This window comes from Elephantulus edwardii, unplaced genomic scaffold (genome assembly GCF_000299155.1).
Source record: "Elephantulus edwardii isolate Elephantulus edwardi_28Jun2011 unplaced genomic scaffold, EleEdw1.0 scaffold00080, whole genome shotgun sequence".
Classification (NCBI taxonomy): domain Eukaryota; kingdom Metazoa; phylum Chordata; class Mammalia; order Macroscelidea; family Macroscelididae; genus Elephantulus; species Elephantulus edwardii.
The window spans coordinates 12,559,641-12,576,367 of record NW_006399830.1 but is presented as its reverse complement, the minus strand read 5'-3'; the positions used below and the strand labels follow the sequence as shown (position 1 = coordinate 12,576,367).

Below are 16,727 nucleotides of genomic sequence, written 5' to 3'. Positions count from 1 at the left end.
CCAGGGACTGTCAAAAGAACAAAGAAGTCTGTCTCAGAAGAAGTGTAGCCAGAGTGCTCCTTCGAGGCAAGGACAGTGAGACTGTGTCTCACATATTTTGGGCACATTATCCAGAGAGGTCAGGCCTTGGGAAAGGACATCATCATGCTTGGAAAAGTAGAAGATCGACAAAGGAGAGGAAGACCCTTGGGAGGTCACTGACACAGTGACTGCACCAACAGGCAGAGATTGGGAGGATGATGCAGGATTTGGGAGGGCTTGGATCTGTTGTATATGGAGTCACCATGAATTGGCGTTGACTCAACGGCATCTAACGACAACAACAGCAACTCTCTTGTCCTGCTGGGAGTTTTGGGTTGTTTATGTTGTGAGCTGGGAGTATGAATAGACAGACATGGGATGACAGTAGCAGGCCTGGCTAGAAGCAGCACAAGGTCTCCGAACCCTTGGTAAGACGTGCCCTGGAAGCTTCAGGGTTATAAATGGACCTGGGCTGGGACCTCTTTTATGGACTGTATACCGCTGCGACCATTGCGTGTGCTTTGTAATATCTCCACGGGCTGGAATCCCAAGTTCCCTGTCTTCCCTCTTCTGGATGACGGCTTCACTAATAATAATGTTTGCTAATGTTTAAACCACTTCCAAATCTCATTCAGAGCCATTTCCTCACTTAGAGAAATCATCTTCTATCTTCCGTCTTATGAGGACACCCTGGCGATGTAGTGTACTTTGCGTTGGGTCAGTGGTTTCAGTCTCCCAGGGTTCTGGATGAGAGAAACGTGGGAAGTCTCCTCCTGTGAAGATTTAGAACCTTGGAAAGCTGATGGCAGGTTGCCAAGAGCCAGACTCAAATTCACGGCCGTGAGTGTTTTCCACTTTGATAGATGAAAAAATTGAGGCTCCGCTCTGCTGTACCTGAGGCATCAGGGCAAAGAGGAAGTGGCTACTTCCACACTCAGTGTTCAGCCCATGAACACTCAGAATGGTTTCTAGCCTGACTATCCTGGGAGAAAAAAAATTGAGGCTCAGAGAGGTAAATGGATGCCCACTGTAGTGCTAGGCCCTTGGAGTAAAACGCGAAGTTCACCTGTTCAATTGACCTTGAGAACTGCTGCTGTAGGTGTCAGCTGGGGTTTGATTGTCTCGCCTGCCTGTCTCCTCTCCACTCTATAGATACAGTTGTGGGAGTGCCTGCTGTCTCTAACATGTGGTTAATGCTTTCCGCTCTTTGGCTCGCATTTGCATTCTAGCTTACTTTTCACCACGGTGTGAAGTAGGCAGGGGAGGGGTTACTCCTTGGCAGACAGCAAACCGAGGTCCACAGAGCTGGCTGAAGTTGGTCCGGGGTCTGCCCCAGAGGGACTGTGAAGGGTCAGTCTGAATGCCAGGCACCACATCGGACACGAGGGTTGGGCAGTGGCGAAGGCAATGCTTCCCGCAGAAAAAGCCTTCCTGTCACACGTGTGTCCTCATGCCAGCAGTCCCGCTAATTAACTGCTTCTGTTTCCCATTAGCCAAGAGCATAATGGCCAATTGACAGCTGAGTGAGTGCATACAGAGGAGGGAAGGATTCCAGGCAAAGGGCTGGCCCTCTCAGTTCATGTGCTCGGCCACCATGCCGTGCCTGCCTGGAGCCAAGGGGTATGGACGTGTGAGAAGCAGGTGGGTACGCCTGGAGCCTCTCGTCCAGCTCTTAGTGCAGGGAGCACAACGACACAGGCACTTAGTGTGTTCTCTGCGAACCCAGGAGCCAGCTTGACAACACCCAGCAAACAGTTAACTCACAGGAGAGGTGCCATATGAAGCCTGTAGCATGTAGTAACATCAACACTCAGAACAAGCCTCTGACATGGGCATCATCATTAACACATAAAATAACGAGGCAGAGAGGTCAAGGGACTTGCCTACGGTCATGTTATAGAAAATCAGATGCATAGGGAGTGTGGGAAGACTGGAAATACACCAGATTACCCACTGTTTGTGATAGGCAGTAGCTTATGAGTATTATATTCCATATACAAGCATCCAAAAATTCCCTCCCAAGTATTTTGCTATATTATATACCCACGCTTTTAAAATATGCGCATTAGTCTTGAAAACAAAAAGAACTGATAGCGGCTGGAAGAAGTAGAGGGGGAAAAACATCTCATATATCTTCCAAAAAGGAGGGAACTGTGGTGGCAAAGTGTATAACAGGTTGGGTTGTTAACTAAAAAGCCAGACGTTAGGAACCTCAGGGCAAAGGTGGACATTCTCCTCCTGTGAAGACTTACGACCTCAGACACCTGACTGAGGACCATCGCACTCAGAACAGACTCAATGGCAGTGAACCAAAGAGTTTCCACAGAACTGAAGAGTTTACCTTTATCCCAGGGAGATTAGCCAGGTGTTTTGGAGAGACAGCCTTGAATGATGGGAACATATTTGAATCTATGCAGAACGAACTAGAGCCCTTCCACCTGAGGTCCAGTGGGTGTGGGAGTGTGCAGGCCAGAGCTGGGGGCTGAAGCAGGTCAGGCTGGCTGCTGTGTGATGCTGAGAGAGGGGAGCAAAGAAGGCTAGATGGGGGGGTGCTTTTTCACAAATGGTGGGAAGACATCTATCTATGGAAAACCGTGGTTGAGTACCATCGAGTCAGAACGGACCCATAGCTGACCCTCCAGTGGGTTTTCAGAGGCAGTTAAATGAGAGCTCCCTTTATCCAGTCTGTTTCCAAAGAGGAAAGCGTGTCCTGCCTCAGGGCCTCTCCACAGCCTCTCTCCAAGTTCCCACTGAAGTCATGTATCTGACTCATTCTCCAGACAGGGAAGGGATCTCCAGACAGGGAAGGGGGAGGGGTCTGTTTTCAAGCATCTGTCTGATTCCTTTATACCTTATCTCAAAAATCTTCTTCTGGTTCCCACCACCAGACACCACTGGAATGACATTCTTCCCCGCTCCCCCCCCCCCTTTCTCATTGTGTATCATTGAGTCAGATCTGACTGGTACAGGAGGATATTGCCCCTCCTTCTCCAGTGAGTATCTGGTGGATTTGAACCGTGCACCTTCAGGATTGCAGCACAGCTTTTTTCCACTAGGCCACTAGTGCTCCCTTAGAGTGACACTTTTATGTTTGCATGAAAGGTAGAGGGACACTGTTACTGAGAACAATTAATTAACTGAAGGAATAGGATCCCTGGGGAACAACGCTCTGGGAGTCACTCTGCCTCTGTTATTTCTGCTGGGAGGTAGGAGACAGTATGGACTCCCCCAGTCCATGGAGAATTGAAATTAATAAAGACATCTCCCCCTAAACAGTTATAGAGACCCTTCAGTCTGGGCATGGCTTTGTTCTTTTTTCTTTCTTGTTGTGTGCCATCGAATTGGATCTGACTGGCACAGGAGGAGATCGCCCCTCTTTCTCTAGCGGATCATATGATGGATTCGAACCATGCACCTTCGGGATTGCAGCTCCTTGCCACTGGACCACCAGAGCTCCCTTAGGGCATGGCTTTGAGTCTTCACTTTAGGAGGGGCTGAATTTCTCTATGTCTTAAAAGTACCAGCGTGTCAGTGTTATGTGGAGGTGCCAGGGCCAGGAAGCCTGAGACGTCAGTCCCAGAGACTCCTGCATGAACTGCCTCATTGGCAGAGAAGATGATGAGCCCGGCTGGGAGGAAGAAGTTACGGTGAGTCCAGCACTTCCTCTGCCAAGCATCCCTGAAAGCACGTGGACAGGACTGGCCAGTGGGTGGCAGTACGGGTCTCGGTAAGCTCTTCCTCACAATGGCCCTCACCATCTCATTTAATCTCAACAATCCTATGAGGTAGGCACTAATACCCCCATTTTAAGGATAAAGGAATTGAGACCACTGATGAGATGCAGTGGGGCTGGAACCCAGGATCCAGGAAGGCAACGTTGAACTTCGACGTTTAGACACATAGAATGCCTGATGGCAGGGCTCACACCCTCTCCATTGCTCACATTCTGAGCTAAGAAGTGAAGACCTGACCGGACGCCAGGTGCACAGAAAGGTCCACGGCCAGTCTGCCGCCAGCCCTCCGTCACCTCTACCTCACAGCTCTGTGCCTCACCGCAAGGCAGCCTTGGGTTCAGCACCACAAACAGCTCCCCAGCCTGTGTTATCCGGGCTGCCACCAGCCTCTTTAACCTGCTGCAATCACTGACTGTCCTGCTATTTTCATACCATTTGAAGTTGTTCGGGCTAGAAGACATCTTCTGCTTCAATCCCCTTACCATATAAATGAAGAAATTGAGGTTTTAGGGGAAATTGACTGAGATGCTCTTTCACTAGGGCATCAGAGATACAGCAGTAAACAAAACCAATCAAGTTCCTGGTAGCTGATATCCTGGTGGGATTCCAGGACCCTGCTATCCCCTCCTTCCAGGACATCTCCAGAGTACAAGGTCTGCATGGACACAGAGCTCTTCTGGGCCTCTTTGTTGAACTGACCACCAGAGTCTGCACCCAGCTCTCTCCCCACTGAGCACCCACTAAACAGTTCATGTGTGTGTGGTGTTTCCTCTTGTCAGGAGTTGTCAGTAATTCTTGGGTTTAGGCTGGAGGTTTACCTTTCCAGCCAGGGAGCAAGGCTCCCACCTTCCTGTCGTCTTTTCCGTGCACAACACAGACGAGGCTCAGACATGCAAGACTTTTTTTTTATTACAGACACTCTTTATCCATGGCCAAGTTTTTAAGGTTTCATGTTCTTAAGTGTATCTTTCATTCCTGTTCTCTCAAAGAAAGAGAAGCTAAGAACTAATGGAAAAGATTTGGGTATCAGTCACTAGAAAAGAGTTCAGATTAGGTAACAGTGAGCTCTTCCAGGAAGAAGAGGGGAGGGAGGTGCAGAGAAGAAACCTGGGAACATGACAAGACCTTGGTGAAAAACTAACATCTAGGAAGGAGGCAGGGGGGAAGGATACAGCTAAAACTGTCTTGGAAGCCATGGGAGAAAATAGTTTTCCAGAAGAGAGAGTGCAATGTTGGCCGTGGTAAGTGGGATCCTGGTGGCCAGGGGTAGAAGCAAGTTTTAAGAGTTGTGGGGACAGAAGTCAGACGGCCATGGCTCAGGGAACAGAGACTATGAACACAATGCACTGTCCACAGAAATATAACCAAGAAAGGAAGGGGGAAATATGAGATAGTTGCTGGAGGAGAAAATAGAGTAGGGAGGGATTTGTTTTCTAGGACAGGAACTGAATTAAGAAGGAAGCAGGGAGAGGGAGGTTCTTCAGCCTTGAAGCAGAGGGGGCAGCTTTCATCGAAAGGCTCAGAGAAGGTGGGAGCCAGAGGAGGCTCCTTGCCCTCACACTGGGTCGAGGAGGAACAGGAGAGGGGAGTGCCTGAGAAGCTCTGAGGTTATCTGAGGAGCCCAGATCAGCTTGGTGGGTGGTGTGGGCAGCCGCTGAGAGCAACGTCCTGGCTGTCAGGAAGTTTGAGAAGGAAGGAGAAGGCCTGGCCCTGTGCTTGGGGTTAGGTAACTAGAAGGGCATTGGTGAGGCGGATGATGCTGCGAGCTCTGGGAGGCCAAAGAGAAGTTGGTGATAGATGCACCTCGGGTCTGGAGGGGAAGAGAGAGTGGGTAGGCTGAGCCGGGCTCCTCAGGTCATTTATCAGCATCTCCTGCAAGCTCGTGGTTCCTTCTAAGCCTGCCCCCGGCCAGGGAGATGGGGTTAAGTAGGTAGGGGTGGGGAATTCCTATCCTTAGTGTACTCCCAGAAATTCAGAGACCTGAAGAGGAGGGCCGCTCCATCAAGGGGTCCTCTGTTCCCATTTTTGCTTGCCCGTATGAGGACCGTAACAAGGAAATCACTCACAAGATGCCACCACTGGCTTGTTTTTGTGTGTGTGAAGGTGGACAGGGATTTAGGGCCCTAGCAAGACAAACCCACCCGAAACAGTCCCACTCTCAAGGAGATGACCAGCAGCTTTGACTCTAGACCCTCATCCAATCTCAGCTCTGCTTTCAGCCAGAGAAGCCCATTATGTTAATGATGGATGGGGGCCTCAGGATTGGTCAAATGGAAGGCCCATCAGAGAGGACGCAACCAGGCTTCCTGAGTGCATGCCATGTATCAGACGTGGCACTCAGCTCGCCATCGGCCATGGCTGAATGCCTGTAGGGACAGGCTGTGCCTGGCCCGCTGCAGCAGCTGGCTCCACTCACTGTCGGGTCCACCCTGTCCCGTCATCACTGAGTTGCCCATCGCATCACTTACCGTGACCCCACCCGCTTCAGAGCACAACTGTATTCTGGAGGATTTTCAATGGATAGAATCTTAGGAAGTAGAGATCACCCCTGGTCTTTATTCTGTGGAACTGCTGGGCTGGATTCAACCGCCAGCTTTTCAGTTCATGTTCTTGTTATGTCCCATTGAGTCGGAACCGGCTCATAGCTGATCCTTCAGCAGGTTTTCAGAGGCAGTCAATTGTACGGGAGGAGATTACCCATCCTTCTCCCAAGGGCAGCTGATGGATTTGAGCAGTGTGCCTTTCTGAGTGCAGTACAGCCGCTTAACACGAGGCCCCCAGAGCTGCTTCTCAGTTAATACTCGAGAGCAAACCATTTGTAGCCCTCAAGGGCTTCAACCTGAGCACTTCACGGTTCTTCTCTCACCTGAGATGAGGTCCCAGTACTTCCCTCTTTGACCTGAAGCGTTCCTGGAAGGATCATAGCACACAGATCCTCCGAGAGGCTGCAGAGATGGGTCCCCAGAAAGGCCCCGGCTTTCTTTAACTGTCAAGCATTTGTCCACATGGCAGTGCCATTTGGGGTGTTGCTTCTTATTGTTCAGAGTGCACACTTAATCTGGAGCCCATTTTACAGGTTATAACAACTGAGGTACATAGGGACTAGAGACACTTCTTGGGATGTGCAGCCCAGGATTCTGGAGCTGGGAGCTGGCTGTCTCCCTGTCCCTCTCACCGCTGAGAAGAACCAGGAGGAGGTCCTTGGACACCCCACCAGCTTAGCAGCACACCCTGAGCTCCATTCCCTCCCCCCACCTTTCTCTTCCTTACACCTCTGCCTCCCTCAAGGACTTAGAAGGGTCCTTCTGGCATTTAACTGCTACCTGAGCCTGGACCCTCCTTCTCTCTTCCCCCACACCTGGCCAGGTGAGCACTCACATGTGGCCCCCAGGCCGGTCCTCCCTGGTGAGCACACCCTCCTTCTCCATCAGCATCTGCCGGAAGGTTCCCACCTTCTGCCGGATCTCCTCCTCCGAGTACCTGTAGTGACACAGAGATGGTGAGGGTGCTGTCTTGGCCTTGGTTATCCCCCTGCCCATCTCTCCCCAGTCCATTGCCCAGCCCTTGGGCATGGTGCACCTTCCAGGAGGCTGTGAGGACTTTTCTGAGGTCGCAGGACCAAAAAAGGTTCTTGGCATTGAGGGAACCCCAAGCCTACCCAATTTGCATTAAATCAAGCCAACGAAACAAACATAAAGGTAAATCTATTCCTAGAGATAGAGACCATTCCAGTGAAGCTAAATTCCTCCCCTTGCCTTCCTCCACTCCCAAAGCAGACCTTCCTGTGATTTGGGGGCCAGCGTCACCGTGACATTCCAGGTGAGCAGTGAGAAACCTGGACTTGACTCATACATGGCCTTTTCTGCTTCCCCTGGACTCAATGACAGCTGTTCCTCACAACACATAGCCTTTGGGGGTTGAATTGGTACCCCAAAAGGTGATATTGAGGTTCTAATCCTTGTACCTGTAAATATGACCTTGTTTGGAAATCGAAGCTTGTTTTCATGTTATGAGGAGTAGGGTGGATTCTAACCCTAGACCCTTCTAAGTCTTGTTTTATAAAAAGAGCTGAATAGATACAGATACACAGGGAGAGGACAGATACATCTACAGTCAAGGAACACAAAGAAACGTTAGAGCTTCAGAAGACAAGAGACAAAGAAGGACCCTTCCCTAAAGCCAGTGTCCTAGATTGGACCTTGTAGCCTCCTCATCAAAGTGAATACTAATGACCAAAGAGACCTGATGGGTAGTGAGATGATGCCAAGGACATCGTATCTGAAGAAATAAAGAATACCAGAAGGTGCTCTAACACTTAATCTTGAACCTAGGACAACTAAAGTGAATGAAAGAAATAATAAAAGATTTTCCAAAGAACAGAAGATTTCAAAGAGTGCCTTGAGAAGACAAAGCAAAATAGTTTAGTGAAATGTACAAAGACCTGGGGCTATAAAATCAAAAGGGAGGGAAATGCTCAGCATTTGAAGAAAAATAATTCAAGTCTTGAGTTGCAATGTTGAAAGATTCAACAGAAAAATACTGATCAATACAGGAAGCATCAAAAGAAAATGGAAGGAACACAGAGTCACTATACTCAAAAGAACTGACTGACATTTAGCCATTTCAGGAGTTGTACATGATAGGGAGCCAATGGTAATGAAGGAAGACATCTGGGCTGCACTGAAGGCGTTGGCGTAAAGCAAAGCTCCAGGAGCTGACAGAACACCAATTAAGATGTTTCAACAAATGCATGCAACACTAAGTGTCATTTCTATGCCAAGAAATTTGACTGGAAGAGATTAATATTTATGCCAGTTTTAGAGAAAGGTGACCCAACAGAATGTTATAAAATACTATTAATAATCTCACATGCAAAGAAAATCTTGCTGAAGATTATTTTAAAATTGTTAGAGTAGTACATTGTCAAGGAAGTGCTAGAAATTCTGGGATTCAGGGCAAGGTTTCATCATTGCTAATGGCAGATGGATAATCCATCATTGGAAGATCCCCTTTTGTCATTGCTAATGTCAGAGGGCTCTTAACTGAAAGCAGAGAATACCAGAAAGAGAGAGGTTTACATATGTTTTACTGACTATGGAAGACTTTTTACCATGTGGACCATATAAATTAGAAATAGCAATCTAGAACACTTAGCTATGCTCATGTGGAATGTGTATGTAGACCAAGAAGCAATTAATTGTTCAAACAAGGGTGTGCCTTGTAGTTTAAATTAGGGAAATATGTTTCAGGCTTGGATCTGTTCACTGTACTTACCCAATTTGCTGTCATGGATCTCTTTCAACTGCCAAGGAGGGAGGATGTCAGTTTCAAGACTAAAGTGCAAGCCATGGTAGTTTCAATTTCCCCCTAGGCATCTGAAAGTTGGACAATGAATAAGAAAGACTAGAGAATTACTGATGCCTTTGAATTTTGGTGTTGGAGAACACTATTGACTATTCCATGGACTGCTGAGAGAATAGACAGACGTCTTTGGAGGAAGTGCAACCAGAATGCTCCTTTGACGCAAAATAGTGACACTTCTCACATCTTGTGGGCATGTTGTCAGGATGAACCAGTCTTTGGGAAATGATGTCAGGCTGATACTTTTTTACTTTGGGGAAAGAAAAGGGTCAGTCAAAGAGAGGAAGATTAACACAGTTACTCCCACAGTGGGCATGCTGGAGATGATGATGATGGCGCACGATAGGGCCAAGTTCAGATCTGCTACTTGGGTCTCTGTGTGTCATGGTCAATGTGACAGTGCCTATCACCACCAACATCCAACCTGCATGCCGAGCAAATACTCGGAGAAGCCGGGTTATATTAGGAAGAATGTGGCACCATGATGGGAAGAAAACTCACCAACAACCTGTACGTGTGTAAAGAACATATGCAAATGACCCAACCAGGCGTGCTCAAAGTAAAGAGGACTTGAAGGACCTACTGAAGAGGAGCAAAGACTACAACCCTCAGGGTGATTACATCTCAACACCAAGAGACGAATAATCCTCACGACTGGACCCATCAACAAAACCATGATTAATGGAGAAAACAGCAAAGTAGTCAAGAGTTTAATTTTATTTGGGTTCCTGATCAATGCCCATGGAAACAGTCATTAATAAATCAAATGACTTAGTGCTTTGAGCAAATCTTTAACGTGCTGAAAAGCAAAGATGTCACACTGAAGACTAAGGTCCATCTCACCTAATCCATGGTGTTTTCAGTGGCCTCATAAGGAAGGAAAAGCTGAGCAATAAATAAGGAAATGCAAAGAAGAATTGATGCCTTCGAATTTCCATATTGCTACAATATCGGATATACTATAGACTGCCAGAAAAAAAGAATAAATCTGTCTTGGAAGAAGTACAACTGGGATGCTTTTCAGCAATGAGAATGACAAGATTTCCTCTCATGCACTTGGCCATGTTATCAGGAGGGATGCCAAGCTTGGTCAAGTGCAGGGTTGGGGAGAGAGAGGAGGACCCTCGTGCGATGGATTGACGGAGTGCTTGCTACCATAGATTCAAGCACACCAATGATTGTGAGAATAGTATGGGGTCAGGCCATGGTTTTTCTGTTACACACAAGGTCTCTAGGAGCCAGAATAAACTCTTAATCACATAACAACAATCTCAAACAAGAAATAAAGTTTTCCCATCAACAAATGAATGGTAGAGAAGCTGTGGTATATTCACACAACGGAATACTAAGCGGCACTGAAAAACAAGGAACTCATGAAATATTATACGAAGTGGGTGACCCTGGAGGACATTATGCTGGGTGAAATATCTCAGACACAAAAGGACAAATATTTCATAGTGTGACTGTTATAAAACGGGACTGATATCAGGGTTGGGGGGAGACTGAGAGAGATGGGATAAATTATGTATACTGCATTGAAACAGATGAGGGAGATAACTGTTTAAAAGGGATATATGATTAGGTATTGTCATGACAGGAGTCCAGAATGAAGGCTGCACAGTGGAGTGGATTTTGGGGGAAGGGATTGTATAGCAATGAAAAAATGTTTCTTTTACTTTTCAAAGAGAAGAGAGAATTAGGGGGCTAGGGGGTGGGCAGTGAGAAAAATGCAACAATGAATGAATGGAAATCCAAAATCTCTGTCAACTTTCATGAAAATTAATTAAAAAAAGAAAATTTTGTTCTTTAAAGCCACCTATTTGTAGCTTTTTATCCTCACCTCTTTGAAGTCAGGTGTCAAATAGTTTGCCTGGGATCCCAGTGACTGATCCACGGTTTAGTTCTGCCAATGACTTAGCATGGACTTGGAATGGACACTCCTAACCTCCTATGTGCCCCCCACACCACACCCCGCCTGACGTCTTGGGCGGGGACTAAAGTTGTCATCCCTGCTGCCATGCTCTGGAGTCAGGCCTTGCCGTCTGTCTCTCACTGCGTCATTGCGACAGCGGCTTCCCAGTCTCTCAAACTTCCTGACAACCTCTGCTCAAGCCTGACCTACAGCTGGTGTCCAAGAGGCTGTGGCTGAATCATTCCCCACACTCTTCCCTCTGTTCTTCCTGACCTTCAGGTCATTGTCTTTGACAGAAAACATGGTGACAAAATAGGCACAGAGGTCACCATCACTATCTGTCTCTACTGCAGGCCCAGCCTGTCCTGCTCGACTTATACGTGAACCTGGTGCCTTGTTTTCTCTTTGTATCTTTTTTCTCTCCATCTGTCCCAGCTCCTTCCCATCGTTCCTTCAACAAGCATCCACAAACTGACCCCATCCTTTTTTAGAGGACAATTTGGCAATTCTCTTCAAAAGCCTCAAAACAATGAATAACTCCTTTGACTCATAAATTAACTTCTAGATTTACTCTTGGAAAATAATCATGGCTAAACACAAAGGTTTGACTCATTGGATGTGTACAGCAGGCCTGATACCCTTAACCAGGTTAGGTGCCAGCGTTTGTTTCCATAGCAACCTGTACCTCCCAGATCCTGATAGGCCGTTCACGCTCTGATAATTACTGGTGTTGACTTGTCTGCATCCTGTGCAGGTCTGGGAGTTCCCTGAGGGAACGAGGCTGGTTTGTGGTTGATTCCCCAGCACCTGGCACTCTGCCTGCCGCCTTACCAGTGACTGGTGGTGGAGAGGCAGGGAGAATTTGAAGATTTGGGCCAGATGACTCATTTGGCTGGAAGAGAGGGGCTGGAGCCAGGGAGAGCTGTGTTAGATTCCTGCAAAGGTTCTGGGAGAAGAACTAGACAGCAGTCCTGAAGATGGAGCGGAGGTAGAGGAAAGAAATAGCTAATAAATGTCTAAGAAGGAGAATGGCTGGGACCTACTGAATATTTTGTGGAAGACGGCTTTGCGGGGGGAGCATCATCCCATTCACCTTCTTACTTGGGTGCCCCAGAGTGACTTTTGACCTCATCTAAGGGTCTGACTGCAGACTTAGGCTGCTTAGTCGTCCACCACGGGAAAGGCTGGGCTCGCCCATCTCCTGTTAGGCCATCTTCACTTGGCTGGTGCATGTGGTTCAGGTCAGTGTGTTAATGCCTCTAAGCCAGCTTCACCAAGCTCTCTGGACCATCAGTGTCCACCTCAGGCTTCATTTAACCTCAGGCTTGGACATGGGGGCCTGGAAGTCCTTTAGCCTGGCTTGCTCATTGGATGGCTGGGGCTCTGGAAGATGGGGTGATGTGTTCTGCGAGCATCTTCCTTTCAGGAGACTAGCCTGCCTTTGTCCCCAGCCCAGGACATATAGCACTGCACTCCCTGTCCCCATTCAGAGACCCCTGGAAGGCAGACAGAGGGGGGCTGCTCTAAAGGCACAGGGCCCTCGATCAGGTTGGCCTAGGAAGGAAGTGTCCAGGCCCCTTTTCCACAGGTGTCTGTAGGAGAATATAAACACTGGCAGTGGGACAGAGCCCAGGGTTCCATGAAGACCTGGACAGTTCTAGGTTGGCCTGCAAAGAATTCTCGGCTTGCCCTGTGACAATAATCATGGCTAAACACTGAGGTTTGAATCACCAGATGCTTACAGAAGGCTAACACCCCTATGGGTCAGAGGTCAGCATTTGTGATCAAGGAATCACTTCCTTGATCACAAGTCTGGTCTTTGTTTCAGCTTTTCAGGAAAGGGCAGTATTATGATTTCCATTTCCCAGATGAGGAAACACAGTGGGGAGAGGAGGGCATGCGATCTCAATCCATGCTCTGTGCACCTCTTTGTTTCCCAGAGGAAAGGGGTGTGACAAGATGTGTGGGGTAGGGGGATGTGTGGGGCTAAGGTGGGGTTACCATGTCATACAGCTTGTGAACTCAGTAGACCCGCATCTGGTGGTGACTGCAGGGTACACACAGAGGCCCCCTGGGAAGGAGACTCTAAGAGCAGCAACAATCCCAGGTGAATTAACTGCCATCCATCAAAATTAAGGAGGAACTCTGCTTCGTACTGGACCCCAAAGAGTGGTGTGAATATTTGTCAAAAGCTGGAGAACCAGATGAATAAAAGAAAATGAAGCAATGTTTCTGGGAATGGGTATTAATGACTGGATTTCACAACCGAGCAAAGGTGCTGCTATTTATTGATCACTTCCAGGGGCAGGGGCAGCCCTGCGTCTATCTTACGTCAGGGGAATCCCAGAACAATGCTGGAGGCAGGTGCCACCATCCCTAGTTTACAAGTGACTTCAAGTGAAGGAGCCTCAGTGGCACAGTTGAGTATTCGGTTGTTAACCAAAAGATTGTCAGTTCAAATCCACCAGCCACTCTGAGGGAGAAAGTCTACTTCTGTCAAGATGGCCTTGGAAACCCCATGGGGCAGTTCTGCTGTGACCTCAGTGGTCACTAGAAGTCACAGTTGATTTGAGAGAAATGGGTTAGGCTTTCTGGGTCAAAGTGGCTGGACCTTCCACTGACCAAATGTCCACTAAGGAGTGAGAAGTGGGTGGGGATGATAGTTCAGGAGCCGGATTTAGGGGTGTCTCCAAGGCCACCTGAGGACCCTGACTGCACATGTGGAGACCTAGTGGGTTCTTCCTTAGGAAGTGAGAACCTTGATGCCCAGGGGCTGTGGGAGAAAGGAAAGGTTGGAATCAAGGACATGGCCAAATGCCACCACCCCCTGCCGAGGCTGCCCTCTCCTGATAATGACCCTCACCTGTGTAGTGAGTGGCTGGGGTCTTAGGGAGTGGGATGCGATTCAGGTAGGGGAGGGGTATGATATGGGGGTTCAGTGAAGGACAGAGGCTCTGGGAGGTGACAGGCTTTCAGGATGGAGAGGTCAGTGAAAGCTGGGTGCTCTGTGAGGAGAGGTGCCTTCCAGAAAGGCTGGGCTCCGGGAGGCACAGGGCTCTGTGAGGGGGAGGGGGGTTTCCAAGAATAGAGCTCTGAAGGCTGTCCCCTGTCTGTCCCTGCCATTCCTCTTGTTCCCTAGTCACACCCACCTGCCCACACTCCCCTCACTCCCAGAGTCTCCTACATATTATCAGGTTTAATGAAAGTCCTGTGGTTCTTTCTGTGGGAGGATCCGCCACTCCTCGCCCTGCCCAGCCCTGTGCCCTGGGCTCCCATTTCCCTTTCTCACATCCACAGCTCACCAATTGCTCGGGGCCTCCTTGCTCTTCAGCACCCTCCCATCCATCTGCATCCCCCCTCACAGGGGCCCCTCCACTTCCCCATAGCCAGAAGTGAGGACTGAATCCTTGACTCCTCTCTTTTCTTCTCTTCAGAGTAGTCCTGTCTGACAGCCAACTTGGTGCCTGGCTCAGCTCTGTCCTTGTCCTCCTGGTAGCCTGGTGGCCACATGAACAAGCAGGGGTTATCTCGACCTGCTGTGCCCTCTGGGTATTATAGGAGGGTGGCCTAGGTGTTGGCTGCCTCCTGGGGAATCCCAGGACAGACAAGAGTGTAGCTTGAAGGGGCTGTCGTGCAGAGAACAAGGACCCTCAGCCATGGCAGGGCCTGGCCCAGCTGTGACTCTAGGAACAACCCACTCCCCACTTGGAGGGAATTTTTGGCATCTCAGTGAGCTGTCAGCACAGATCTGATGGGAAAGCCCCACTCCCTGCCTCTTCTTCCTCAGCAGTCCACCTGCTAGTATTTAGAGGACTTCCAGGCCCTTGGGGCTTCACAGGAGCAAATCCTGCTTTCTATTTCTTGGCCTCCAGCTCTGCATGTCACGGCTGTTCTGCTTCCACTAGACCTGGTTGGGAGGGCTCCCTACATCCTTAATGTCTGGTGGGTGTCCTAAGAAGCTGTACATCTCTCACCTACCCTTCTTCTCAGTCTGGTAAACTTGTCCTTCATGGCCCATTTCTACATCTTCTCTGAGCCCCTGAAACACATTGCCCTGTGAGTCCTATCACCCGATTTTACTTAGCCTCTTGGTGGAGTTGCTAACGAACATGCCCATTTCCCTTCCTAGACGGGTGTATGGGGATGTGTCTGTGGGGATAGGAAGTGACTCCAGTCTGGCCCCGGGGAGCCAACTTTGTCCAGCACAGCCTTGGCTTGTATGGACCTAAGACTGGTTCTGAACTTCTTGTTCATTGGTATTGACCCACAACTCATAGTCGCGAGTTGGTTCCAACTCACAGCCATCCTTCAGGACAGAACCGAACTGCCCCGCAAGGTCCTCAGGGCTGGACATCCATACGGGAACAGACTGCTACATCCTTCTCCCGGGGAACTGCTGGTTAGTTTAAACCACCAACCTTTTGGTTATCAGCCAAGGGTTAACCTCACTGGGTCCAGTAGAACCAGTGCAGCTAGACTCGTTCATTTTATGAAAGGGAAAATGGAGGCCTATTGTCATTGATGACTGATGACAAGCTTCTCTCTCCCATCTAGACTGAACGATTCTGGAGGGCAGGGACTAGGTTTGATCTTTGCAAATCCCAGCCCAGGTCAGAGCTTGACATAGTGTGGACACTGAGACAGTTTATGGATTGATGAAAGGTGAACTTGGCTTGCATTACTTCACCCCAGATAGTTCAGGCTCTTGGGACGCTGCTCCTGGCTCGGTCTCAACCACCACCTCAGGCATCAGGCCCCGCCCAAATGAGTCCTGGCCCCACCTCAAGCCACGCCCCAACTAGCATGTGCAGGCCACGCCCAGCACCACCTGGCTCCTTCCCAACCCTTCCTCTCCTCGCTCCGCCCAGCGCCCTCTGGCCCCGCCCTAGTGCCCCCTGGCTCCTCCCCAGACCTTGCTAAGCGTCCGAACCCAAGGCTCTGCCCTAGCCTTTGGCCCAGTGTGCTAAGGCCCCCGGCTCATTGCTCAGTGGCTCCGCCCCAGCCTCTGCCCAGCTCCCCAAGGCCCCGCCCCATGCCCCTGGCCCCGCCCCAGCTTCTTGCCCAACAACTCAAGGCTCCGCCCAGCACCTACCTGCTCCCTAGGCTCCGCCCAGCGCCGCTGGTCCCGCCCCAGCCTCTTGGCCCCGCCCTTGGATCCCAGCCCTCGCGCAGCCCGCTCACCCCTGCTCCTCCATCATCTCCTGCAGCTCCATGCACTTGAGCTCCACGCGCCGCTTGCGCTCGTGATCCAGGATCTCGCGGTGCGCGCGCTTCACCAGTCCGGGCTCGGCGGCGCGCATGTCCTCGTCTGCGCGCGGCCAGGCCCCGGAGGACGCGCCCGGCTGCGGGAAGCCGTTCGCGGCGTCGGCCGGGGGTGGCATGCTGGCCGCCCCGTTATTCACAGTAGAGGACATGGCGCAGGATCCGGAGCCGCCGGCTTTGGTCGCTGGACCTGCGGGGCGGACACAGACCCGGGGCGGGATGGTCACTTCTCGGCCACCTGCTAAACTCCTCTGCGCGAGTTAATCCCCGGAGATTTACAGGCCCACCCCAGCGCTAATCCGCTTCCAGCAGCGGAGAGGGGGCTGGTTTGCATTTTCGGGTCACACCTCAGCTCGAGAGCAGGGATTGATGCGGGACTTTCTCTGTCTGTAAAGGCTGGGCCTGTGGCTTCCAGGCCTCTCAACTTGGAATCAACT

At 49.9% G+C, this 16,727-nt stretch overlaps 1 protein-coding gene across 1 annotated transcript in view; it reads right to left on the bottom strand.

Moving 5' to 3' along the window:
- Positions 1–16,442, bottom strand: part of LOC102845174 (serine/arginine repetitive matrix protein 3-like) — a 38,280-nt gene extending 21,838 nt beyond the window's left edge. The window contains exons 1-2 of the mRNA XM_006889794.1: positions 16,210–16,442; positions 7,134–7,235 (exon numbers count right to left, since the gene is read on the bottom strand). Of these exons, the coding sequence (XP_006889856.1) occupies positions 7,134–7,235; positions 16,210–16,442 (335 nt within the window). The remainder of the gene's footprint in view (positions 1–7,133; positions 7,236–16,209) is intronic.
- Between the last annotated feature and the right edge of the window lie 285 nt (positions 16,443–16,727).